Source organism: Cucumis sativus, chromosome 3 (assembly GCF_000004075.3).
Source record: "Cucumis sativus cultivar 9930 chromosome 3, Cucumber_9930_V3, whole genome shotgun sequence".
Lineage (NCBI taxonomy): Eukaryota > Viridiplantae > Streptophyta > Magnoliopsida > Cucurbitales > Cucurbitaceae > Cucumis > Cucumis sativus.
The window spans coordinates 587,133-611,597 of NC_026657.2; the positions used below are offsets into that span (position 1 = coordinate 587,133).

General features: G+C 33.3%; 4 protein-coding genes across 7 annotated transcripts; all 4 read right to left on the bottom strand.

The window, feature by feature from the left end:
• Window positions 1–4,065: 4,065 nt before the first annotated feature.
• On the bottom strand, window positions 4,066–8,309 carry LOC101217525 (protein EARLY-RESPONSIVE TO DEHYDRATION 7, chloroplastic). Its single transcript, XM_004146100.3, has 4 exons — window positions 7,035–8,309; window positions 5,815–5,981; window positions 4,702–4,786; window positions 4,066–4,546 (listed from the first exon to the last, which is right to left on the bottom strand). The coding sequence occupies exons 1-4, from the start codon at window positions 7,997–7,999 to the stop codon at window positions 4,357–4,359; spliced, it is 1,407 nt and encodes a 468-aa protein (XP_004146148.2). The 5' UTR covers window positions 8,000–8,309; the 3' UTR covers window positions 4,066–4,356.
• A 415-nt stretch (window positions 8,310–8,724) lies between these two features.
• On the bottom strand, window positions 8,725–12,404 carry LOC101217295 (26S proteasome non-ATPase regulatory subunit 4 homolog). The gene is made up of 10 exons (XM_004146099.3): window positions 12,245–12,404; window positions 12,022–12,135; window positions 11,643–11,748; window positions 10,799–10,913; window positions 10,491–10,700; window positions 10,054–10,360; window positions 9,707–9,824; window positions 9,217–9,320; window positions 9,039–9,113; window positions 8,725–8,961 (listed from the first exon to the last, which is right to left on the bottom strand). Exons 1-10 carry the CDS (start codon window positions 12,254–12,256, stop codon window positions 8,914–8,916), a joined length of 1,209 nt encoding a protein of 402 aa, XP_004146147.1. The 5' UTR covers window positions 12,257–12,404; the 3' UTR covers window positions 8,725–8,913.
• Window positions 12,405–13,092: 688 nt separating this feature from the next.
• On the bottom strand, window positions 13,093–17,958 carry LOC101217051 (MLO-like protein 4). Of its 4 annotated transcripts, none has more exons than XM_031882550.1 (15): window positions 17,288–17,958; window positions 17,139–17,196; window positions 16,809–17,029; window positions 16,280–16,396; window positions 16,104–16,164; window positions 15,865–15,971; window positions 15,472–15,546; window positions 15,001–15,086; window positions 14,674–14,723; window positions 14,452–14,492; window positions 14,166–14,333; window positions 14,041–14,091; window positions 13,820–13,887; window positions 13,667–13,727; window positions 13,093–13,583 (listed from the first exon to the last, which is right to left on the bottom strand). In XM_031882550.1, exons 1-15 carry the CDS (start codon window positions 17,402–17,404, stop codon window positions 13,236–13,238), a joined length of 1,629 nt encoding a protein of 542 aa, XP_031738410.1. In that variant the 5' UTR covers window positions 17,405–17,958; the 3' UTR covers window positions 13,093–13,235. The 4 variants fall into 4 exon arrangements, with proteins under 4 accessions (XP_031738410.1, XP_011650287.1, XP_031738409.1 ...); XM_011651985.2 differs by having other exon boundaries at window positions 14,041–14,076; window positions 17,288–17,947; XM_031882549.1 differs by having other exon boundaries at window positions 15,865–15,974; window positions 17,288–17,945.
• A 1,133-nt stretch (window positions 17,959–19,091) lies between these two features.
• Window positions 19,092–21,305, bottom strand: LOC101216581 (thaumatin-like protein 1). The gene is made up of 3 exons (XM_004146096.3): window positions 20,980–21,305; window positions 20,193–20,865; window positions 19,092–19,606 (listed from the first exon to the last, which is right to left on the bottom strand). The coding sequence occupies exons 1-3, from the start codon at window positions 21,029–21,031 to the stop codon at window positions 19,405–19,407; spliced, it is 927 nt and encodes a 308-aa protein (XP_004146144.2). The 5' UTR covers window positions 21,032–21,305; the 3' UTR covers window positions 19,092–19,404.
• Between the last annotated feature and the right edge of the window lie 3,160 nt (window positions 21,306–24,465).

Consider the following 24,465-nt stretch of genomic DNA (forward strand, 5'->3'; position numbering starts at 1 on the left):
CTTTTCTATTTGGTCGTCTTTCCTATATTTAAGACTAATGTCTTCCACATCCTCCATCACGCGAACGACACATTTGTACACTTTGATGTATAAGAGAGAGGTCTATAGATGATTATTAACGACATATATATTAATTTTGAATATGCATCTAACGATTATTAGTATGACTCGTATATCACCTTTTTGTTACTTTTTTTTCTTTAAATCAAAACATTCAAATTTGTACACCTTGAAAACTGACGAAACCTCATCACAAAATGATAATATTAAGTTTCCATGCTCATATGGTTCTTTAGTGAAAAAGAATGATACACTTGTAAGTAATTAAATGTGCTTAATCATAACTTTTTGAAGTAATGCATTCTTAGTATTGACAAAGACTAATATGTTTAAAAACTATACAGATTAAAGAATTATTTTGGTATGTGGGAATGCATTATTTAGGTGGCTTGACTTGGCAAAGTTGAGCCTCTAGAACTCCATTTTTGTGCTCCACTTATGTTCATCTATTGCTTAATCCTCTACTAATGCTTCCATTTTTTTGCTCATCATTCATTCATTTCCTTTCTTCATTTTATCCTTCCTTCCTTCCTCTAATATCATGCATGAGTTGAAAAAATCTAGTTGGTTTAAGATTCTATTTAGGCCTCAAATTCCATTTATAAAAAAATTGCAAATTTTTTTGCAAGACTTATGTATGACATCTACTCTTTCTCGAACAACTTTCGTGGAACTTGTGAACGTTATCCATGATATTTGATTTTTGTAACGTTAGATCATACACAATTTACCTTTAAATCGTATATCATGTCCATATTTCATTAACGTACTCGTGAATTTGGACTTTTAGTACACAAGTTAATAACCAAACTTCTAGTTTCGAAGTTGATAATACAAACTTTAGGGCAGTCTAGATATGTCTATGTCGGTTAAGAAAAAAAGAAAAAGAAAAAAAAGTAGAGAGATACCTTTTTGGTCATGGATATTTGTTTACTACAATTATTATGGAAAGACGTGGCATCTCTTATCTCTAGATAGCACAAAGGTACTTAGTTTACTAATAAAAGATTTGAAAACCTTACTTTATGCCTCTATGTGTGCTTACTATAAAGGAATAAATATTATAATATATGAGAAATAATCATAGGTTAAACATTTCCTTTGGTTTCATACAAGATTAGAGATCTTAATTAAGGAGATAGTGGAACAAGTGTCTTGAGGTTTAGATTAACATATTTGATATTGATCTTTAAGAAAAGGGAAATGATCAATGTTTGATAATGAAAGGACTATGGGTTCATGTTTAGTACCATTCCTTTCCTATTTTCTTGCTCTTCTTTTTGGCACCCATTCCTCTTTTTTCCCTTTTGCTATTCTCTTTCCAATTACCTATAATAATCCTTTTGATTAAGTGGTAATTAAATATGGAGTTCACACTCAAATCCATAATAATTAAAAAAATCTAGTTCGATGGTAAAGTTAAAGATGATCAATCAAATTGCGTTTGACAGTTACGAAGGGCTCATCAGAAGATGCTTTTACCTTTTATAGATATTGATTGACCATAAACAGTAATGGAAGCCAATGATACCAAACCATGCAAAGTAAACAACTTCCATCATAATCAAATTACGTTTGCAATAGGCTTGAGTAAACATGATAAAAAACAACTCAATTAATGGAATTCAAACACGAAACGTATTATGTTCCAAGCAAGTATCACAAGAGTGCAACAAAACTTTCAACCTCAAAAGAAAAATCACATGTCATTTATCGTTGAACTATACACATTCTGACCACAAGTGCATAGTTTATTTTATAAATATCTAGAATTCATCCCGTAACAAAATTTAGTATAACCTCGATAAAGAGAGATCATTTGAATCCAGATGATTAGAGTAGTTATCATCAAAGTGGCTCCCATAATTGAGTTAGGTAACAAAATTGGGATAGAAGAGCTAGATTGTGCCAAATGAATTGGTATGATTGGTTCAATTATGAACAATCATGATGAACAAGACTATAACCAATAAATGATTTACCATATTGGGTAGACCTTCAAATAGTAAACCCCTGGATCCCCTGTTGTGTGTGTGTATATAGATATTTGTAAAAGAAAAAAAAAAACCATCCTTTTAAAAGAATAAATTTCCATTGACAATTTGCTAAACAAAGACAATATGAGAATGAGAAAAAGAGACAGTCTAAGGTTCATTTCACCAAATGTATGACAGTGAAATGAAGAGATATGATTCCAAATACCCATTTAGTGGATTTGATTTGGAAGAGATTACACAAATCCTAAAGAGATATAACTTCATTACTTACCCATATTCTTCTTCACATTTCAAAAAAAAAAAAATTACTAATCAAATATGACATAAAGATATAGAGAGAATCTTAGCTCTTTAGTGCCTAAGAATAGTCTATGCATTGGTTGTTTCCCTCTTATGGATTGGACCATTTGATTCGATGCCTATAATTTATTGTATACAGCAAAGGTTTATATAACATTCAACAAAATTAACCTATCATACTTTGATCTACCTACCAAATAGTGACCAGTAGCAAATTCATTCTCAAATTACAAATTTCGTCCTTTTAACTTAATATAAGGTATTTCTACTTTTTAAGATAAGTGTTTGTTTGATCCTACTTTAGTTTTCACCAGGTCTTTGAACTTTAACTTTTATGAATAACTTTGAAGGGTCTTTGAACTTTAACTTTTGAATCCTACTTTAGTTTTTAACAAACTCATTCTGACACTTGATCTTAGCCAAAAGACCAAGAAAAACTTTCATTCTAATACCTAATTAATCCTGGGTCGAGGTTAGACACTTTGATTAACATCTCATTCTTTGTTTTTTATTGTTTTCTTTGTTTTGTTATCTTCCTCCTCACTAATAGATTTGATTTGCTATATTTGTAATTTTTTGTACACTTAATTATTATCTTTTATAATTTTTTAAAAATGTTAATATGCACTTAATTATTATCCTCAAAAAGTGCTACACAATCTAATTACCCTTTTAAAACTATAAAAATTAGATAGAAAAGTTAAAAAATCTATTATAAATTTTGATAAAAAAAAACACAACCTTAAAAAGTTCAATAAACAAATTTTACAAATATTAATTAGGTCATTAAGATCCACCAACCTAAGATATTAAATATCTACAAAACAATTGTTTGGTAAGGCTAATTGAAATCTACATAAGCTAATTTGGACTTCTAAGAGGGGAAAAAAAGGAGAAAAGGACAAAGGAAATTTTGTGGTGCACAATTAAGAGGACATAGTGGTCCAATTAACCAAGAGTGTTTAGGTGTAATCGTTTTCAGAAACAAAAAGATTTTCAGTACAGTCCTTTACCAAAAACAAAGAAATAAATAAAAAGCAAATGGAGGGAGCATTCTAATTTTCAATAGCATTTGGCTTAGTAATTGGCTGGTTTTGCTGCATTACCAACTTTTTATAATATTTTTATTAGCTGTGTTAGACTTTGGCTAGATGTCCAAAACCCACTATCTAACAATATTATACCATAATCATCTACAGAAATATTCTATATTACCAAGCATTCAGCAACCCCAAATCAAGTGTGGGGACAAGAAGACATTAAAGTCAATTATCTATGTTTATTAAACAATCATAAAGATATTAAAGCCAGAAATCCTACCTGCTGATGGAAGAAGATCCGGAGGGATGTTTATCTTCAAGAAAATGATTTGGAAAGCTTTTGTCCTACCTACACAGTGGGCTGCCCATCATAAAGTTGGCCTAATAATCAAGAACAGCAAGTGAAATCAAATATCTTTACTAAAAGTTAATGAGTTTAAATCATGATACCTACTAATCTCAAACACTGATTCGATCATGATAGCTACCATTCTAAAACATCCATTTAATCATGGTAGCATCTGATCTCGAACACTGATTCAATCACAATAGATATCAGTCAACCATTGATTCCATCATGATAGCCACCAATCTCAAACTTTGATTCGACGAGGTGTAAAAGATGTCTCAAACATTTGTAATGAAGAGAAAAACACAGGGATTGAATATCCTGAAGACACTTGGTTACAGCCTTATATCAGGGGAGGGACTAAGTTTCTGCAGTTTTTAGGCTCTTGATGAGGGGAAAGAATAATTGTAGAAAGAAAACAGAAACAAATCTTTCATTCTTTTCAGGATCCATGTAACTTATATACAAGAACTCTACACCAACAATGATTTCAATAGAAAACGCAAAAGTGGGCATGAAGATGGAGTGGCTCGAATTTTCAATAAGCTCAACTTAATTTGTTACAGCAGCTCATACCTAATATTAGTTAATAACAAATAATTCCAACAATTTACTTGGAGTTCTTAGCCTTTGCATCTGCAGCTGCGGCTTTAACAGCAGATTTAGCTAAAGCTTTTGGTGAGAGAGCACTTTTCGGATTCAGAGCTTTCCGAATCTTCAAAGCAGCCCATGCTGTCCCAACAGCGTGTCCAGCAGCATCAAGGCCTTCATTGGTTGCATTTGCAGCTTGCTCCCCATACCTACAGCAACAGAAAAAGGAAAAGTTTGTGAAAGCATCATAAGTATGTGCGATGGTTTTTGAATTAAATCTTCTGACATGAAAATTGAAGTTCTTTCAGCATTTGGTCGAGCAGTAGGAAGATTATAAAACTATGTGCAGTTGGTAAGAGTTTACCTTTTGGTCACAAGCTCAGTTGTTACAGTGGAAGATGTAGCCATGACATTTTTTCCAGCAACTTCAACAGCATCAAAAACTTTGCCTGATTATCAGAAGATGAAAACAGTAATCAATTAAGCTACAAAAGGGAATGCATTCTTGTGAGGAATGATTTAACCAAAAAAATTTATGACCATACAAAACAATGAATATAAACCAAGAATTTTATGAGCTATGATGTTGATGCTTTCACATATAAATAAATCTATTAATGTAAAAGTCGAACATAATTCTCACTGCAAGTTTCAAGTATGAGAAAGTTTTCCGTCAACACCATGAAGTCTAATTGCCGATGCCATATTCTAAAATAACAACACAAGTTCAAATTTTCATTTGTCCAACAAACAGAATTAAACAAGTCTCACAAACACAAAATCTCTATTTCAAATATCATATTATGGGAAGTCAACAGAAATAAACATTTTGTTACTTTTTCATATAGATATTTTCAGGATTTATTAAACAATGGGAAAATTACATTTTCTTTAGTCTCCAAGTTTTTTTAGAACTCAAGAGTCAAGACCACAGTTTTACAACCTAGATAATAGATCCTCTTCAAATAGGGTCGGTTTTAGTCCCTGAATTTTGAAGAATAGGTATGTTGGGTCCTTAAGTTTTTAAAATGGACCTTTTCACAATGCCCCTATTCTTTGAAACTCAAAACGTGAAAAGGTAGTTTTTCCCTTGAAGAATTATCAGCTCCTCTTCACTTCCTTTTTTTTTTTTTTAACTTCCTTGTAACCTCTTCCAAGCACTGCATTTGATTTATGCCCTCTATTTTATAAATTGTTCGAACTTAAATGGTGCATTTTACAATGTTTTAGTCAACCACTTCTTAGAAGATACAAAATGAAAAATCCAATAAATGAAGTGTTATGAATATTTTTACCGCATACTTTGTTTCATATTAGAATTATAAAGAAGAAACCTTTATTTCCCCTTTTAAATTTTAATAGTATACCAAATAAGAAAAAACTAGTCGATAGATAGAAATAGAGAAATAGAAAGAAGATAGATTATATTCTACAACTGGCACAGGGGAAAAAACATAAAATAGAGTTGGTGACATACCAAATCCATCAAGAGAAGCTAGTACAATTTCCCCGGGAAGCATTCCAAAAAACTTCTTCCCAACTTTTGAATTAGCCACTGAACTTGTAAAGTATCCAGAAACTTTAATCACTCCAGAGAGCACTCCATTGGCTACTTTCTCCGACATCTTTGTAACCCTCTTAACCCTAAATAAAAAATCAGACCAAAAAAGTATTTGACAAGTGTTTACGTGCAGTTTGCTGAAGAGTCTTACAGCTCAAAGAAAAACCAATATGAAATCCATTTCGGCATCCACACAATTTTATGTGACGCTTTTAATTCTAGAGGTGATTACCAAAACAAAAGTAATGAACCTACAGCTTTTCTTAAAGGATGGGGTACAATGAAGTGTAGTGATCATTAATATTTTAAAATTAAAGCCTTGTTCAAAGAAATAAGGGGGTTTGGAGGATAGTTCTTAATTTTTTTTAAAAAAAGAGTTCTAGGCTTAAGCACATTAATTCCTTGGCGTTTAAGCTTTAGAGCTGCATAAAACAACAAAAACTAGAAGTTACTGCAGAAAAATGTAACCCTTGTTTTAGTATCCGTGAGGATTTAGGCTCGTCTGAAAGTACATCAACAACTCTCTTATAACTCGATAATGTACATTCATATGTCAAATAAACTAGTAGGATATTAAATCTTAAGTGGTTTAATATGGCTGGAAGCCATTACCTCCAAGATGCAGATAGAGCGATAGTAAGAAGCATAAATATGGATATGAGACACAAACATGACATGACACGGCAACATAACATATTTAAAAATTTTAGGATACATCATGGCAAGGACACGTTTAATAAAGTATACATTTTAAAAGTAATATAATTTTTATACCAAATGAAAATCTAAAGTAAAAGGGTTGATTATATGCTTACAAAACTTAGCTTGGTGTACTTTATGCTCAAAAGTTATTATTAGCGTCGTATATGTGTCTTTTTAGTTTCCCTAACAAGTGTATAACATATTTATTGCATTAGCAAGTGTTGGAGGATCCAGATGTCCAACACGTGTCCAAACACTAGCCAAACTAAAGTGTTTTGCTTCTTAGAGCAATACAATTGCCAACTAGCATTATCTACCGACCTTGAAAAGATCAACAATAATATGATACCAGTGCACTCAAAACAAATGCTGTCAAGTATCCACACAGAAATGAGAGTGAAAAACATATTTAACAAAGAGTTGGAAGAAAAAACCTTCTAATCCTCTTGAGGGTTTCAGGGCTGATCTCAGTGTTAGAACAGGGGTCCAGCCTCTTCTGCATAGCCTCATTCCCCTGTTTCAACCTTTCTACAGTCACATCACCACACCACAAAACTCCTTTAACCAATTGCCCCGATCCCGCCGCAATCAACTTAGCAGCCAGTCCATTGTAATCTTCCACATTAGGAGCCAATGTAGTCCAATACGCTGCACATTTTCCTTCCATCTCTTCTTTCTTCTTCTCTGTCTTCAAATCCGCCGGCGACATCTCTTTTGCCAAAGACTCATCCAGAACCTCCACTTTCTTGGCACTCTCCGATACCTTCTGCAATGTAAAACTACTATAATTCTGTAAAATCCCATCCAGTTCCTTCAACAATCCCTCTTGACCTTTGGAAACAATCGTTAACCCATAGCTCAAATAATCATCCGACCCACTCTTCTTCTTCTTCTTCTTCTTATCTTCGTCATCACTCGAATCAGAATCCGAATCACGTTCCTTAGGAGCTTGAAAAGAGAAGAAGTAATGCGAACCATCAAGTTTCACAGCAGCTAAATCCTTCGCTAATGGCCATTGAATATCATCAGCAACACGCGCAAACACCGCAACAACGCTCTCTCCTTGGCGAATGTGGACAATGGTCAAATCTCCACAAGCAAGCTCAACACTATACTCTTTATCAATTAGGTTAAGAATGGCGCCTGGGATTCTAATAAGAACCTCTTCCACCGCGAGAGGAGGAGCCGAAGCGGAAGGCGGAGCTGGGGCCGAAGGAGGATGAAGAAAACCCACATCGTCAGGAAACAGATTCTCCACCATATCCTTCATATCAAGAGTGGGGTAAAGATTGGAAGTCGAAGGTGGGATCGGATTGGCAAAGGAAGATAAAGGGGCGTCGGGATTTGAATGAATGACTTGAGGGTAAAGGGAATTGCGATATGGGTTTTGTGAATCCATTGATCTCAAGGGGAAAAACAGGAATTTGGGAGGGATGGGGAGAGGAAAATAGGGGAAATTCGGAAGAACAAGAAAAAGGGGTCAAAACGAATTCCAATGCGATCACATGTATGAAATTGAGGGCTCCATTTCAACTGTAATCGAGATAGCTTTTCCTTTTACCCGCGTCTCGATCGTGAGAAGGAAAGACCAAACTTTTGTTGACTAATTATTATGATAGGAAAGGACAATGTCGAATCTAATTTGTTTTAGCTCTCAAAGCTCCGTCGCCATTGTTGAGAAACTAACAGCTTTACCCGCCACCCCCTTTCTTCTCAATCTTCCCCTTATTTATTCCTTTTTATTACTATTCTTATTAGATTAAAAAAATACCAACTTTTAAATAACAAAAAATAAAATAAAGATATCTTTGGTTAGTTTTTAAGAATATATGTGTATTAGTTTATAAAATTCCAAAAATTAACATAGTAAATCCAAATTGATATGTTAAACTTATAATTGTTTTTCCCCCTTAGTATTAAACTAGTTGCTTTTATCATACTATGTTGTATGTAAAGGTATAGAGATCTACGTAGGATCTCACTTTACTTGGGCAGTACGAGACAATCTCTCTCTCATTTTAAAACTTCTCATATTTATGCATTAAAATTTTAGGCTTATATTGGGGTTGTGCTGCAATGTTCTTCAGTTACTTTAGAAGGAAATGAACATAAAAAGAAAAATCATAAGAGAAATGAGAAAAGGAAACAAGAGTTGAATTAAGACTGAAGAGTATAATATCATAGTACAAATTAAAAGATCAAAGTGATGCATATTCTCTTGTCTGCAGATGATCAAAACACACTATGCAACACTTTTACGGGGAGAAATACGAATGCCTAGCAGAATTATTCAACTTTGGAAGATGGATTTGATTACTTGTCATCGTCTTCCTTCGGTGGGTTTTCTTCGTTCTTCTTGTCCTGAAACAAGAAGAAAGTTCATTTTACAAATTTAACCTTCCGGGTAATTTGTGTTTCAACGCATGGAAGCAACTAACCTCTGGCTTAGATTGACTTTGCATGGAAGCTAGTAAATCTTTAACTGATGGATCATTTGGATCAACCCCTGGAAGCTGTAGACCATTTCCATTTGAGTTAATTAAATGTAAACCAGGTAGTTGGAGACATTGTTTTCTATATCATTGAGAAGTATTCACAGGTTTGTTGAATTCATACCGATGCAAGAATGGATGATACGAACGACTGGTCTGCCAGTAATTTACTCATATCAGGTTGGCTTGTTGAGTCTTTAGATTCCTCCTGCACTGACAACTGAAGAGCTGCAACCAACCAGCAACAAACAAAGATGGAAAAGATAGTTAGAATGCAAATTCAATTCAATTGCAGTAATTTCAGTTCCAAGTGGCCTACAAATTAATGGAACTCAAATTTCGATGGAGAGAATAGTTCTGTTCCTCTGCACACTGCTTGCAAATGATTTAGGTAAGGTGAATGCAAATCACAATGTGAGTCTCAGAACCTGTGATAGAAGTTTTCATAGAACTATATTCTACTAGACTAATTTTATACCTTTGAAAGGCCGAGGCCCTTAAAGTTAAAAATTTTGAATTACTCAAGCGCAAACAGCCAACCAGTTAGTTCCCTCAACAAGTTTCTTGAATGCAAAGGAGAACCATGAGACAAAGGAATGGTTAAATAACCTTACCAAGAGCTAACTCTGGATCCATTGCGGCATCTGACATTTCTGTATCCCGAATGTCACTTGAGGCAGGATCTTCCATCGACATTGCAAGGGCTTGTTGTAACAGGGCATTTTCATCCTCCTGTAACCAAAGCCAGAATGAATATCAAAACACCGCATATACTTTTACTTTCATTTAAGTTGTCAAGGCAATGAAAAAAAATGCGTAGTTAACATTTCTTTGCCTCCAAAAACGTGGGGGAGAAAGGAAGACAAGCAATGAAGTGAGGGTCGAAGGAAACATTTGAAACAATGGACAATCTATTTGTCTATTGCAGCATTAGATAATATTTAATTTAAGAGAAACTAACCATTGGATCACTTGTCTTCTGAGCATCAGAAGATTCAGCACTAGCACGCTCATTCATAGTTGTATCCTGTGAGCCAGATGGCTGTTCCCCTCCTTTTTCCTGCTTTGAAGTCTCGTCAGCAGCCCTCTTAGCAGCTGCCTCCTGTCTGGCCCTTTCCTCTTCCATTGACACTCGAAGTGCAAGTGCTAGTTCAGGGTCTAGGTTGGGATCCACACCAAAATCAAAACCGCCCCCACCAGCTGAAGCTGCAGCAGCAGCTGCGGCAAATCCACTTCCTCCCTCCCCATCACCGGTGAAGATTGGAGTACTGACATAGAAGGAGAAATTGTGAACAATCATGAAGATAACAAATTACTATTTCAAACAATATGGAACAAACGAAAGCAGTAATAATCGGTTTCCTCCGGTAACAGAGAGAGAGAGAGAGAGCAACTGACCTAATAAGTACATCGGAAAGAGCATTTGGACCTGATGGAACGTGAACAATGTGACTGGAGTCATTGCTATTTACAGCCGAAAGAAGAGCTTCCAGCTTCTCTGGCTTAGCATCATCTTCTTCACCAAAGTCAATAATATCTAGTGCAACATTGTTCTTTTTTAATTTCTTTCCAATCATCTCCAACAACTTCTTTTCATGATTGGCAGGACTAAGAAGACATAAGGTAGATGATGTGAGAACAATCAATAACTGGATTGGCACAATAAAAAAAAAATACAGAAAAGGGGATTGACAAGAAGTGCCTACCTTCCTGCAAAAACAATAATTCTTTGTTGCTGCTTCTTATTTTGACGATGCTTCAGAGCCAACTGAGCCACCTGAATCCCAGCAGCCAAGTTTGTCTCTCCACCTATCTCTAAACCTATTGTGCAAAAAAGAAGGACGTTAAGTTTTATACAGAAGCTAGAGGAAAAGATCAACAACACTTCACTAGGGAGTGGAGATTATTTTACAACCCACAATACGCACAATTCTGATGCATCAAAAAAGTGAAGACCCAGAAATAACTAAAATGCTGTACAATACTAACTTGAAATTGAACAGTACTCAATTCTAAGAAGTTTTGGGGATAGATGTTTTTCTTTGGGAAAAATATTTAAAGAGAAAAATCATATATGTATGTATGTATATATCTATATGTGTGTATGTGTGTGACAGAAATACAAGGAGGAATGAACAAACTGCACTAACAAAATAAACTCATCAACTTTAATAGGGATCAAAGTAAAAGTTATGATGGATTACATCTAATCCAACTAACGAGTGAAAGTAGACCATTAAGCATTTATGATTAGCACAAGAATTATTCCCAATGTTCAAACTAATGGCACCTACTTGAACAACTGTAACAAGAACTCTATGTCTCAATCAAATTTATTATTATTTTTCTACAGAAAACATACGTAATTTACATCAGCAGTTTCTTTTATACATATACACACATATATTAAACGGTGTTTCTGTTGAGAAATAATCTGTTGCATATAGATGGCGGATAAAATGCACTCTAATTTAACATTTTGAGAAGCCTCAAACTTGCATAGTAAGTACAGGGGCAAACTTCATACAAAAGGAAAGTAGATGAACTAACCGTGCATGCACGCTAGAATCTTGCCAAGATCACTTGTAGGAGTTACCAAAACCCGAACCCCCTTTCCAGCCATCGTAAGAACTCCTACTGTATTCTCCGGGTTAGACTGTTTTAACAAAAGAGCAAACGATCATGTACATACATTCCTCAAAACTTCAGAATCATACATTAATAAAGAAAATTATGAAAGTAACACACCGGATAGTCCCATGAAACTAATTCACTAATTTCCTTTTGATTAAAAAAAATGCAATATGTTTTTTTTTTTTCATGATAAAAAGAAGAAAAAAAATAGCATCCCCACCCAAATAACCCTAACCGCAACTCAATTCCCAGCTACCTGATTAAAACCCCAAAAGAAGAGAAATCAAAGAAGCACCTGGGTTTTAGCTCCGCAAATTAGATTGACGGCATCAGCTTGAGCTTGGAATCTGGAAGGAGCATAATCGCCGTTCCTCATCCACTCGGAATTATCGATACAGATCATTGTCGCCTACCCAATAGAAAGGGAAAAGTAGATAGATATACATAGAACCCTAGGTGGTTAAAGTGAGTAGAGAAAAAACGAGAAATGAAAAGGGAGAAAAGAGATGAGTAAGTACCTCAAGCACCATTGTTGAGAGAATGAAAAGAGGGAAGAAATGGAAGGAGAAAGAGAGAATCGGAGAGAAGAGAGGAGGTTTCTTGCAGCAGAAGCCGGAAGGTGATGAACTGAAGGAGAAGCGCTTAACCGGAACTCAATTTAAAGATATGCCTTCTACATTATAATAATAAATTGAATTGTTTTTCTTTAATATAATTATTAATTAAAATCATATCAAATTATTTTAAATAACAAAATTATATTTGTAAATATTTTGCTTAATTCGGTTATATTTTACAAGAAAAACTATTTTTTTTTAAAAACATCATACCTAAACAATGTAGTTTTCAAAAAAAGAGGAAAATGATAGTTTAAAAATGGAATGTTAAATTGTAAACAATGTAGTTTTCAAAAAAAGAGGAAAATGATAGTTTAAAAATGGAATGTTAAATTGAAAATTTGTTCACGAATGATAGGGATTAAATTGAACTAAATGTACCAAAATTTACGATTTAACTGAAATTGATTATTTCGAAAATTATTGAAAAGTTTCAAATTTTATCCGTAATAGATATTGATAGGCCTTGATATACTTCTGATAGTAGCATTGATAAACTTTAAAATTATGCTCTTATTATTTTAAACGTCGTTAATCTAATTCAACTTTAGATTTATTTATTCAAAATAATTTTTATATGAATACTTCTCAGAAAATCTTATTGAGATAATGGTTTTGTTGAGAAACAAAAAACCTATAGTTAAAGTTTTAAATAATCCATTTGTTTTCTTCTTCTTTTTTTAAATTAATTTTTTTAAATAGGTGTTTTCGGTAAGCAATTTAATTGGTACATTATTTTTGGAGGGAAGTAGAACAAATGATGCATAAATACTCATTGATATTGAACAAAAGAGTGAAATCTCATTTTGAGTTTCAATCATAACATAAGCTCAAAAGTAGGCTTAACTGCAGTGGAAAGAGATTCAACAACTTTTGTTTTAGATCACTGCCCTCAACCATCCCCATTGCCTTCACTTCTGTTGTTGGAACTAATGTGTGGAGAATTAGAACTAACAGATATTTCTACTTCCGTGTCATCTGACAAAACTGGCTGAATTAACTGGGGGAAATGTGTGCATTGAGCAGCATTTGATGTGCTTCCTTCCGAGCAGTTCGTGGTAAAGTCGTCGGTCACTTCACCCTCATCATCCATTGTAAAAACAGAGGATGAAAGTGATGTTGCACCCGCAAGTGTAACCGTTGAAGAAGCACCTGGCCTTGCCTTCACTCTTCTTTTCCATTGATGAAGTGAGTTTCGAACATTCTCCGACACAAGTGATTTCTTGACTTTTGACCCCATCTACGACGAGCAGATTTACACTACTTTAAATCGAGAGGGAGTTAGTTGAAACTAGAGAGAGTTGAAAGATAAACCAATGGTACCTGAGTTACTATAACATAGAGTGGGAATGTGATGAAGCTACACCAAAATTGAGTGATAACCCTGCAATGAACAACAATCAAGTTGTGTCTGATTTCTAAAGAATTCACACCAGTTACAGCATATGTTTCACTCGAGAGGAAGACGTCACATACCCAAACGCCAAGCGGATACCAACATAGGTTTCGTTATCCATGAAACAAGAAGGCTCCTTAATTTCCCACTGAAAGCTAAGATTTCAGTCAGTAAGAGGAAAAAAATACAGTATCAAATCAAAGTTGGTAAAGAAGGGAAATAGAACGAGCTATAGTTTCTAATTATAGTGTATTTGGGGGTAAAGTTTGAGAGAAACAACACACTTTCATTGAATACTTACCAGGGACCAAATAAATGTAGCCATCTCAAAAGCATTCTGCAAAAGAAAATGCTACTAAGAAATACAAATATACTACAAGATGAAGTACTACTTTAAAAGAAAGTGGGTTAAATTTATTTACTAACCTGGAAGGATATAAATTGTATCAACCATAAAAGAAGCTTAGGCTTCCCAAACCAAAACAGCTCATCTCTCAAGTTAAAACAATAATATCCCCTTGGGGATGAATCCACAACTTCTACAGCTAGCTTTACCACTACCCGGTGCAGTTTCGTCCCGATTAGCAGAATCAACTATTAGTTTTGGTTAACAAAGGAAAAATAAAAATAGAGATGGTATATTATTGTCAGAGTGAATCATTGAGAGGACCAGAACATGGAAACCAAACAAAAATTAATGGAAAGAACTTACAATTGCAGGGACAAAGGAAAGCCAAATGTAAATGTTGCTTCCTGAATAAGAATGGTTCAGTCAGAAATCATATGTCAGCATTAACAAGTAAGATCAAAATGGAAATATAAATTTCCATGTTTGGATGACCCAGTAAGATTGATGCAAAAGAAATTTGCTTTACTGAACAGATTGAAACTTTTAAAAGCTTTTCAGTTAAAGTTTAGGGAGATCAAACATTACCATGGAAGTTGAGGAAGATGCAAGCAATGGCATATATCCAGAGTGGTACACTGCACATCCAGATGAAGCAGTGATACCGGTTAGTTCATCAGAAACGGGGAAGCTTGTGGTAAACCAGGAGAAAAACTAACCCTAAAGAACTCTGAACTTGAAACGTAATATTATTTACTTTTGGTTTTATGCTTTTCAAAAAGTAAGGCAGTTTATTAACAGCTTTTGCTTTGTTTTCTACTATATAAAGCACTTTCCAAGTCTTTCAATAACATGTAAATCTTATCGTATTGAGCAGTCACATAATGAAGTATAGCATAAGTTACGGTATACAACCTTATACCAACCATATCACGAAATTCATCATCCATGCTTCGAAGCATATAATTGTGGAAGTCATACGATATAGGAAGTTCATGAGTCTACATTCCAAAAGAAAACAAACAAAAAAAGTAATCACAATAATAATATTAAAAAGAAAGAAAGAAAAAGTGAAGTTAGAAAATTGGTAAAGGCATGTTGATCTAACAAATATAGACTTTTCCCGATTGTTATTTCCTATCATCCTTACACTCAGCAGGCAAATATGTGCTTTTTTTGCCCTCTGATTATTCAATCTTCCTTGTAAACGCCAACACCGATTCCTCACTTTAAAGTAGAAACCAGAATGGCAAAAAGTACCAAATATTTTAGCCCTAACGGGATTTATCTTATGCTTTCTAATCATCAACTTAATTATTATTGTAATTATTTTGGAATGAAAACGTAGAAACACCAAAACTACTTAGTATCAAAAAATAAACTTACACTGATAAATCCCAACCGCAAAGCCATGTAATCAGCTCGATTAATAGAACTCCAAAACTGGCGGCTGAAACAGAGCTGCAAGTTAGTATAACTAGCTTTAGAATCATTAAGATAGAAACCACAGAGATTTGAGTCTCGATAACATAATAAAGTGATAGTGGTTGACTTGATTGTGAAGCTTTGTAAGCCTCTTAAGAATAATCAGTTCGATAATAGCAAGTGCAGGAGAGAGCTTGAGAAGTAGTGCAGTAGTAATACTCAAGACTGAAGATTAGAACTGAATAAATGAAGTTCAAACTTTCTTTTAGGTTTGAAAACAAGTACTTGTAAAATATTCCTTTTATGGAAATTGGTTTTTCTCCATCAAGAGCTCAAAAGAAAACAAAGAAATACCAGCCAAACAAGGACTCTATGCTGACTCCATGGATGAGAAGTATGGTGAAAGATAAAAGTTGATAGTCGCCTTATGTTTGGTCCAGTTGATGGTGCTTGTGCAGATTCTTCTGAGTTGAAATTATGAAAATTGAGAGTCAAAATTACATTCAATACAAATTCTTCAATGCATTTGTAATGACTCAAACAAGTTCCAAAGCTTAGAAACTAGAAAAATGGTTAGGTGCAATTTCATTTACCTTCGGCGTTTCGAATGGCCAAAGCCTTAGCCTCATTTTCCCACGTCCTCCAGCCATATATCTGAAGACACGCACACACAAACACACAAAAAGGAAAAAGAAAAAGCAAGCTCCAAGATGTCATGAAGATCAAGACAGAAGAATTGGAAGGCAGACTGATTGTGAGATACACCAACCTTAATCATAGCCAGGGCAATGGCAATGAAGCTATATGAAACATGGGTGACACCGAGAACGAATATTAGTCGATGAAGCTGCTCTAAACTTTCATATGAAGCAAACGATTCACGACCCTGGAAAGCAAAGTAACAACATATTGAATAACAGACAAAATTTTCAATCCATTCTTGACCCGAACCTTATGATCAAGCATCATGTTAAAATCACCACTAGCTCACCTAACAAGAAGTCCAAATAGTTATTCTAACATGAATTTAACCATTGCAGCTAATTACTGAGGGCCGTAAAGATTTAAATTCTTAGACAAATTGAAAGAAAAAACAGATTTTAAAAACTATTTTTAAGTTCCCAAAACTTGGTTTGATTCTGAAAACGCTAAACAGTAGACAACGGAGCAAAAAAACTATCAAGTAGAAGTAGACTAGCAGTGTTTATAAACGTAATATTAAGAAACCGAATGGTTATCAAACAAAAAATAATAACTTAAAGTTAAATGAACTTCATCAAGCAAGCTATCAGAAGTACCTCAGGACAATACTCTCGTATCCCATCGTTATTGTGCTCCCTTGGAACAGAACTGTTCAAGCTTTGAGTTGCAATGAAAATATGTCTAACTCGTTTCAGATCAGTCTCCAACGCACAAGGATAGAAACGGCTGCTCAAGACAGATGACTTGACACAAATTCTTGCAACAAAAACAATCCAGTGACCCATCAACAACGAAAGAAGTCCAAAGAGCATCAGCTCTGCTCAAGAAAACAAAACCCATAAACGTAAACCGAATCAAGAAACCATCAAAACAAATCAACCCAAAAAAGGAAACAAAATCAAACACCCATATATCTGATTTCTCACCTTCTTTAATCTTCTCCAACGCAGCAAGTAACGATTTTCTCTTCGTCCTATTCAACCACTAGCAAAAAAGAACAAAAGGGTCTCACAATCAAAAGATTCAAAAAACAAGATACCATCAAATACCCAAAAAGAATCAGGATCGATTTCACCTTTTTGGTCCGTTTCAACGTGCCTTGGAAGAAGAATCCAAGAGAAACCATGAGAGTGACCACTGTGGCAAAAGCCCAAGTGGGGGTAACGGCCAAGGATCGTCCTTCTTCTTCCATTTCCGCAGCTTAGACTGATCGATTAATCCATCATCTGCAAATAACCATTTCAACCGTCTCCTCAAGTATGGGATTCATCAGAAGCAATCGCATTAATTGCAGCAACGAAATGGTGGGCTATAATGTTAACCAAAAACAGAGACCATCAGGAAGTGGGGTGTCAGGAAATTAAAGAAGCCACCAAGCATTATTAGATGTTTCATAGCTAACAACCCAAATGGGGTTCCACTTGGTGTGGTGATTCATCAACTGTGGCTCTGAAATTTCTAAAACTAAGAATGTGGGTGCATCCGTCGTTTTCCAATCCTGCATGGAAGAAAGGTTAAAGAAGTCGTAGCATAAATCATAAAGAAGACAAAAGAACAAAAGTATTGAACTCCATTTGTAAGTGTTTTAGGTGATGGATGCAGTAATTGCTAAGGACAAGGGAAGGTGAAGAAATTAAAATGAGGAGAGAGAGCAGTTGAACGATGATTAAACATAGCAGCTGAAGGAAGGATTTTCTGACCTTTCTAAAGCATTCATTAGTCAAGATTCATAATTATTTATTTGTTTTACGACCCTTTACTTAGATAGAATACGTGCAATTGATATCGACTTAATACAATTCTTCCAGAATATGTGTTTGACGATACACAAACAATAACATAATCTACTCTAACTATGATATCATTTTTTAAAAAAGTAATCATATAGCTAACATTTTTTTCTAAAATATAATAATTTTTAATAATACAAACTAAATTTAAATACAAAAGAATTAAGAATTATTATTGTTGTTCCTATTTTTAGTATAATAATAATTATAAAGTGAATATTATCCCAAAAGAAAATTTTCAATAACAAAGTCAATTATTTCATTTTAAGAAGAAAAAAAGAATTGTGTTAATATTTGTCCCAATCAATAATCTTTAGTCTTAAAGAAAAAATGGTAGCTAGTGCTCCTCTGCTCTTCTTTAAACCAAAACCACAAATATTATATATATATAGCAATACATTACATATATATTGTCTATCAACGTCACTAATACAGAGATATCAGTGTCTATTATTGATAGAATCTGAAATTTTGTTACATATTGTAAATATTTCTCTAATAATATAATACATCTAGAGATTTTTGTTATTTAAAAAGTGATTTTAAACAATTGAGGTTTTGAAACTTAGGGTTGATTAGTTCATGATTTGTTGATAGAAAGGCTATGGTTGATCTTTCATTCTCAAATGAATTGTGAGGTTGCAACCTTGCCAAATAAAATTAATTAATAGTACTTTGATTATATTAAACATTGATTGAATATAAGATTCCAATTCTTAATCAATCACCCTTTGAGTTAAGAAGAGAAGAGAAGAGAAGAAAAAATGGAATATTATTTACAAAATGGTCTACATCAAATGGCATAATTGCTATAAGGGGCCTACTATGCTTTTTGTTAAATTGGAATCCATCATGAAAGCTATATGTGTTTTGGCCTTTCTATGTAAAAAATGATTAAGCCTCTACTCAAACACTATACCTACATATAAATTGTACCCAACAAATAAAAACTATAGGGGGAGAATATTAATCTTAATCAATTTTATCGACTTTGTCATTTGTTACGAAAGTGTAAGTCGAAGCAGTGTTTTTTTTATGGGTGTGTGATGTGTAATTAAAGAGATATAAAACTGTGTGATCTAATGATAATGATAAAGATACGTTTGAATGAACAATTACGTAATTTCTTCAGTACAGTTATTTGACTCTCTCACTTTTGCCTTAAATTAACTTAATGACATGATGTTTATACAGATTCTTCATCTTGAAAGAAAAACAATCACTGTAACTACTGAATTAGGATCAAAATTATCCTTTTTTTTAGACGTGAAATTAAATGGGTTTGTTTTAGTAAAAAAAATAATGATTAGAAATTATGGGGGTTTTCTTTTGGTGAGATAATGAAATTTGAATCCATTTGTTTCTCCAAAATCATCCTCTCTTGGGACTTTGAATTTTAGTGCTAAGATGAGAAGAAAACCAAAGAGCTTCCAAATATTAACACAAACAAAAGAAAAGACACATCAACTTGGTGAGTTCTTGTTGAGCCTCCCATGGCCATATCTACTAGCCATGAACTTTCCGGTAGTGGCATCGTCGTTTGTGCCACCACCCCAGTAGTTCCCGTCGTCGTCTTTGGTGGCGAATCGGTCGATGATTTTAAGCTGTATAGAGAATCAACTATTAAATTTAAATAAAAACAACTACTTTTTTTAGATCAATTTTATTCTCTCAACTTTTGAAAAGTTAAATTAAAAAGCCGGATGTCTATTTCAACATAGTCGAATAAAAAAGTTGATAGTTTATTCTCTATACCTCATGATTTTAATCGTTAAAACATTTTTTGAAATATAATAAAACTGGAATATTTTCTTTTAGTATTTTTGGTACTTTCTTTAAAGAAAAAAAAGTGAAGGATTAATTACCCATACTTTACTTTCTTCTATTATTTGTCATGACAACGATGTTTAAAAGTACTACAGTTATCGAAACAAATTCACATGTAAAATTCTAAACGAAAATAGTATGTATTGGCTAAAGTTCTTCACAAAATGGTACAAATGAATATTTGTTTAAAGTTGGGAACTAAAATAGATCAAAATAATCTATATGTATAAAGTAAATATTTTTAAAATTAGTAAAATAAATTAAAAGATGTGATAAATATTATATTGATATGAATGAATAAGAGTTGGGAGAGACTAATGTAATGGTTGTGTATGAAACTATGAAATTGGTATCTTCTTGTACCTTGGAGAAGAAGGGCAAAATGTGACAGTATAATCGGCGCCGGAGCAAGTGAAAGTACTGGTGGCATCATCGTACGCATAGCTATACGATCTCGGACAAGCCGATTTGAATATCTCTGAGTATTTCGACGGCTTACAAGTCGCCGGTGAACCATACGCCCCACTACAGCAATACTCCGGCGTCCCAAACTTCTCACACGCACTTCTACACGCCCCTCCCTTCTCCGTCCTAAGCTCCAATGGACACTGCCTGTTCAAGTCCGTCACACACCCCGTCGACCCACATGCCCCTGTTCCACCCGTCCCCTCAACTATCATCCCCAAATTGTACCCATCCACCAGGCTCACATCGTAGAAATCCGGCGAACTCCCCGATCCAAGAGTGAACTCCGCCAGAGTTGCTGGTGGTGCTGCTCCAGCGCCCTTGCACTCAATTTCCCCCGACCCACAATCCCCTGTATTACAAACCCCACGCCCGGAGCCATCAAAGCTGCAGTCTGTTCGACCCCAGAAGCGACCCGACCAGCCCGCCGGCGCTTGAAAAGATCTCGAACTCCCCTTTCGAAGCTCGAAACCGGTGGTGTCAAACTTCAAGCTGCCGGCGCCGGAGAGAACTCCTGGCCAAACTGTAAAATCGCACTTGTTGACGAATGTAAATTTAGCTCCAAAAGACCCTAAAATAAAAAAAAAAAAAACAGAGTGAGTGTGAGTAATTAGAAAAACATGAACAATCAAAACCCAAAAGGTGAAAGGAAGCAACAGAGAATTGAGATTGGAATTGAAATTACCATGGAGAGTTAAGAAAACAGAGAAGAAAAAGAAAATGGCAAACAAGTCCATAAGAAATGAAAAAGGGTTTTCAATTTTGTATCCCTTTTGTTGTTTGTAATGTGGGTTTTCCGATGATGAAAATGGAATTGGAACCTTGTGTTGTTGTGGGGACTCTGTTCTTGGGTTTGGTTAGAAGAGAGTCCTGATAATGGATATGAAAATGAGTATATATAAAGAAGATTGGGAGAAGAAGAAGAAGAATTGAGGTAGAAAAGATAAAGGGGAAAGTTGAATTCAAGAAAAGGGAAAAAGAGTTGCTATTTTATGGTTAAATTACTAGTTTTATCTTTTTAGTTCTTCCCTTTTCTTAATACAAAATTAAAAGTCCAAAGATTAGCTAAACAAAATTGAAAATCAGAATCATTAAACAAAGAAACTAAAGATGGTTTAAAACATTCAATCAATGGATGATTTTTTTGTGGTTTAAAATGATGGAGGGGGAGGGGAAATATCTCTCTCCAATTGTTTCATTTCATTTCACTATTAGTAAATGAAAATGATGGATCTTTGTTTTGGTATCATGGAATCCAATGAATTTTGTAAATTTCTTTTTAGTTGTTTTATGTTCACAACATGATTGGATTGTATTTGGATTTTGCAAACCTATAAAGTGACCAAATTTTTAAAAAATCACACACATATTTTTCATATTTTTAACATTTTAGTCGGTTACCGACCTCGCATACTAAAAATAAAAATAAGTAAAAATTATGTAATGTTACGCTCAATCCATACAATTACCGTTTGTTGACTTAAGTACTAGAATTTGTCGTTTATTAATTTATATAAAAAAAAAAGTTGTTAATTATTAAAGTTTAGAATAATATAATACTAATAATAATACTAATTGCAACCCCCTACCTAACCAGAAAGAGAGTTAGAAAAATACAAAATTTATACATACCATTTGAGGATTTTAGGGTTTTTTTATTATGTGAGAAAAAAATTAATTTAAAGTAAAAGTTAGAAAAATACCAAATAGAATGATTAAGAAGATAAGAAGAAGTGAATAATTATAATAAAAGCAATAATGATGGGAATGATGAAACAAATTCAAAGATAATTGAAATACAAGTCATCAAAAATGCCAGCGTGTCACTATATAATTGGTCCCTAATCAACCACCATTATCCACGTTTCTATTCAATGACTGATGTCACTTTCCTACGTGGCACATATATATATATTTATATTTATTGATCTCCTCAAACAAATTATTACTTATTAATTAATTATGTTTAAAAATACTTAACATCCTGTTAATTTGTTGAAATAAATTTAAGTTATAAATATTTTGTTTGAACAATTTTTTTAAAAAAATATCAATCGAAATTTTGGTAAAGTTAATTAAGACGTTGCCATGTTAATTTGTTAATATCGACATTTTTAAAGTTTGAATGTGCGTTCTAGCCAACCCTATAGTTATTTATTATTTTCTTTATAGTCAAAGCTATACTAATTATTTTGTCATTGTAATATATAAATAACTAATGGATGTGTATATGCAAACAACTTTTGTATTATAATAATTGTCATTTTTTTTTTCATGTAAGCGTTATTTAAATAATTTTTTATTTTTCTAACTTTATTAGAAAAAAAATAACGAGAAGGTTGTTCAAGAATCTAAATCGATTCACTTATCAAAGTTTATAGGGTTTAACTGAAATAATTATAAGTTCTACACGAAATTTTTTCCAAATGAAAAATAACGAGTGCATGTGTTTTAAATTGATACAATGATCAATGACAAAAGTGAGTCGATGAATCTCATCCCAAACCTCCTTAAATTATTTGTAGTACTTAAATGACGACTTTTTTTTTTCTTTGCTCCAACTCGATCAAGGGTTTTTTGGTCAAATTTTGTGTTCTTTTCACATATCTCGTCTTTTGAAATGAGATCAAGTCAAACCATTTGACGGACGATGGATCACAATAGTTAATGAATCTGTTTTTTTATAGAGTTTTTGTCCAAATCCTAACTAATAACATATTTTTAAATGATAGAAAAGAGTCAATCTTTCCCGTGATCATGATCTAATCATGAATATAAGACCATTATTTTTGTACTATTAAAAAGCACTCTAAACTTTGTGGTAAGTTTAAATGTTATTATCTTCATATGCATGAAATCAAGATAGGCCACACTGCTTTGGTATCTCTCTTTTTCTCATGAATATGGGTTTGAGAGAGATGGAACTCAAAAAGAAAGCAACCAATTACCTACCAAAACAAGTAAGCAAACTCACATGGGATGATGTGGGAATAGCACCTTTCAATAACATCTCATATATATATCTATATATATATATATTCACATTCTCAATCTCTAAAAGCCCACATGAACTCCATTTTCTTCCTGATCTCTCTTCTGCTAAAATAACTCAGTACTTCATCCCTACTTCTTTTTTTTACTTTTGAAACAAATTTATTGATCTATGTATGTTATGCATGTTTAGTCCTTCAATTTTTAAAAAGATGACATTCTTCTCTTTCTCTCTCTCTCTCTTTTTACTTTTCTTTCACTTGATCCAACTTTCAAAGCTTTATTTGCCTTTTATAAGCGACAATACCATGTTGTTTGTTGCTCTAATAGATACAATGAATTATCAATATCTCTAATGCACTTTTGCATGATCTAGAAATATAAAGGTATAGTTTTGGCTAAGATTTTCGTTATCTATATGTATGAGAAGTTATTACTTGATAAGATAAGATATAGTATATACCGTGTCAAAAGATTTAATGAAAAAATTGGATAACACTCATGTAATTAACATACACAATTTCCATCTCAATTAGTGTTTAAAAAAAAAAAAAACCACAATAAGACACGCCTTCAAAATCACTCAATAATATATATATCAATTTTTTTAAAAAAATGTATCATTAAAAGCACTTTTTGAGAGAGGTTCTAAAAATGAACGAAAGCGATCATTTTAATTTTTACATAATCATTCCCGAATGTATCGTTTATTGTGTTTTTTTTTTTTTTTTTTTTTTGTTGTTGTTGATTAGACTTTAATGATCTCTGTATTAGGCATTTGAAGAAAGATATAAGTTAGAATGTGAGCAATTACATCTATCTTGTCTACAAAGGAAAGAACCACTTTGTTTTTTAAGGGCCAATTCAAAATTAATTTTACAAAAGGTAATGTAATTAAGATTGTTATTGATAACTATTTTTAATTAATAAAATAGAATGAGTATTGCACCAAAAATTTTGGGCACATACTATACTAAATTCTAATAAGTTCAAAATACTAACATAACCTATACTAATTTATGAAAAATGTCAAAAAAAAAAAAAAACTTGTTTAACGTCAATTAGATAAAATAACTCAAAAATACTAAATAAACAATTAACCAACATGATATCAACTTTTCTATTGATATATATATATAGTATAACATTTAATTTCTAATAATAGTAAAACAAAAAAACA

Bases quoted from the DNA above. Each gene is read 5' to 3' on its own strand.
- LOC101217051 (XM_031882549.1), bottom strand. From the start codon at position 17,404: ATGGAAGAAGAAGGACGATCCTTGGCCGTTACCCCCACTTGGGCTTTT. The intron at 17,197-17,287 runs GTGAAATCGATC...CTTTTTTGCTAG, and splicing joins CGTTGAAACGGACCAAAAAG to TGGTTGAATAGGACGAAGAG. The intron at 14,092-14,165 runs GTTAGTAAATAA...ATTTCTTAGTAG, and splicing joins TACAATTTATATCCTTCCAG to CATTTTCTTTTGCAGAATGC.
- LOC101216581 (XM_004146096.3), bottom strand. From the start codon at position 21,031: ATGGACTTGTTTGCCATTTTCTTTTTCTTCTCTGTTTTCTTAACTCTC. The intron at 20,866-20,979 runs GTAATTTCAATT...TTTTTATTTTAG, and splicing joins TGTTTTCTTAACTCTCCATG to GGTCTTTTGGAGCTAAATTT. The intron at 19,607-20,192 runs GTACAAGAAGAT...TTCTCTATACAG, and splicing joins TTTTGCCCTTCTTCTCCAAG to CTTAAAATCATCGACCGATT.
- LOC101217295 (XM_004146099.3), bottom strand. The intron at 9,321-9,706 runs GTAAGGTTATTT...GGTTGGTTGCAG, and splicing joins GGATCCAGAGTTAGCTCTTG to CTCTTCAGTTGTCAGTGCAG. The intron at 8,962-9,038 runs GTTAGTTGCTTC...TTCTTGTTTCAG, and splicing joins AAAGTCAATCTAAGCCAGAG to GACAAGAAGAACGAAGAAAA.
- LOC101217525 (XM_004146100.3), bottom strand. From the start codon at position 7,999: ATGGATTCACAAAACCCATATCGCAATTCCCTTTACCCTCAAGTCATT. The intron at 5,982-7,034 runs GTTTTTTCTTCC...TTTTTTATTTAG, and splicing joins ACCCTCAAGAGGATTAGAAG to GGTTAAGAGGGTTACAAAGA. The intron at 4,787-5,814 runs GTATGTCACCAA...TCTGATAATCAG, and splicing joins AGCTTCTCTTGATGGATTTG to GCAAAGTTTTTGATGCTGTT.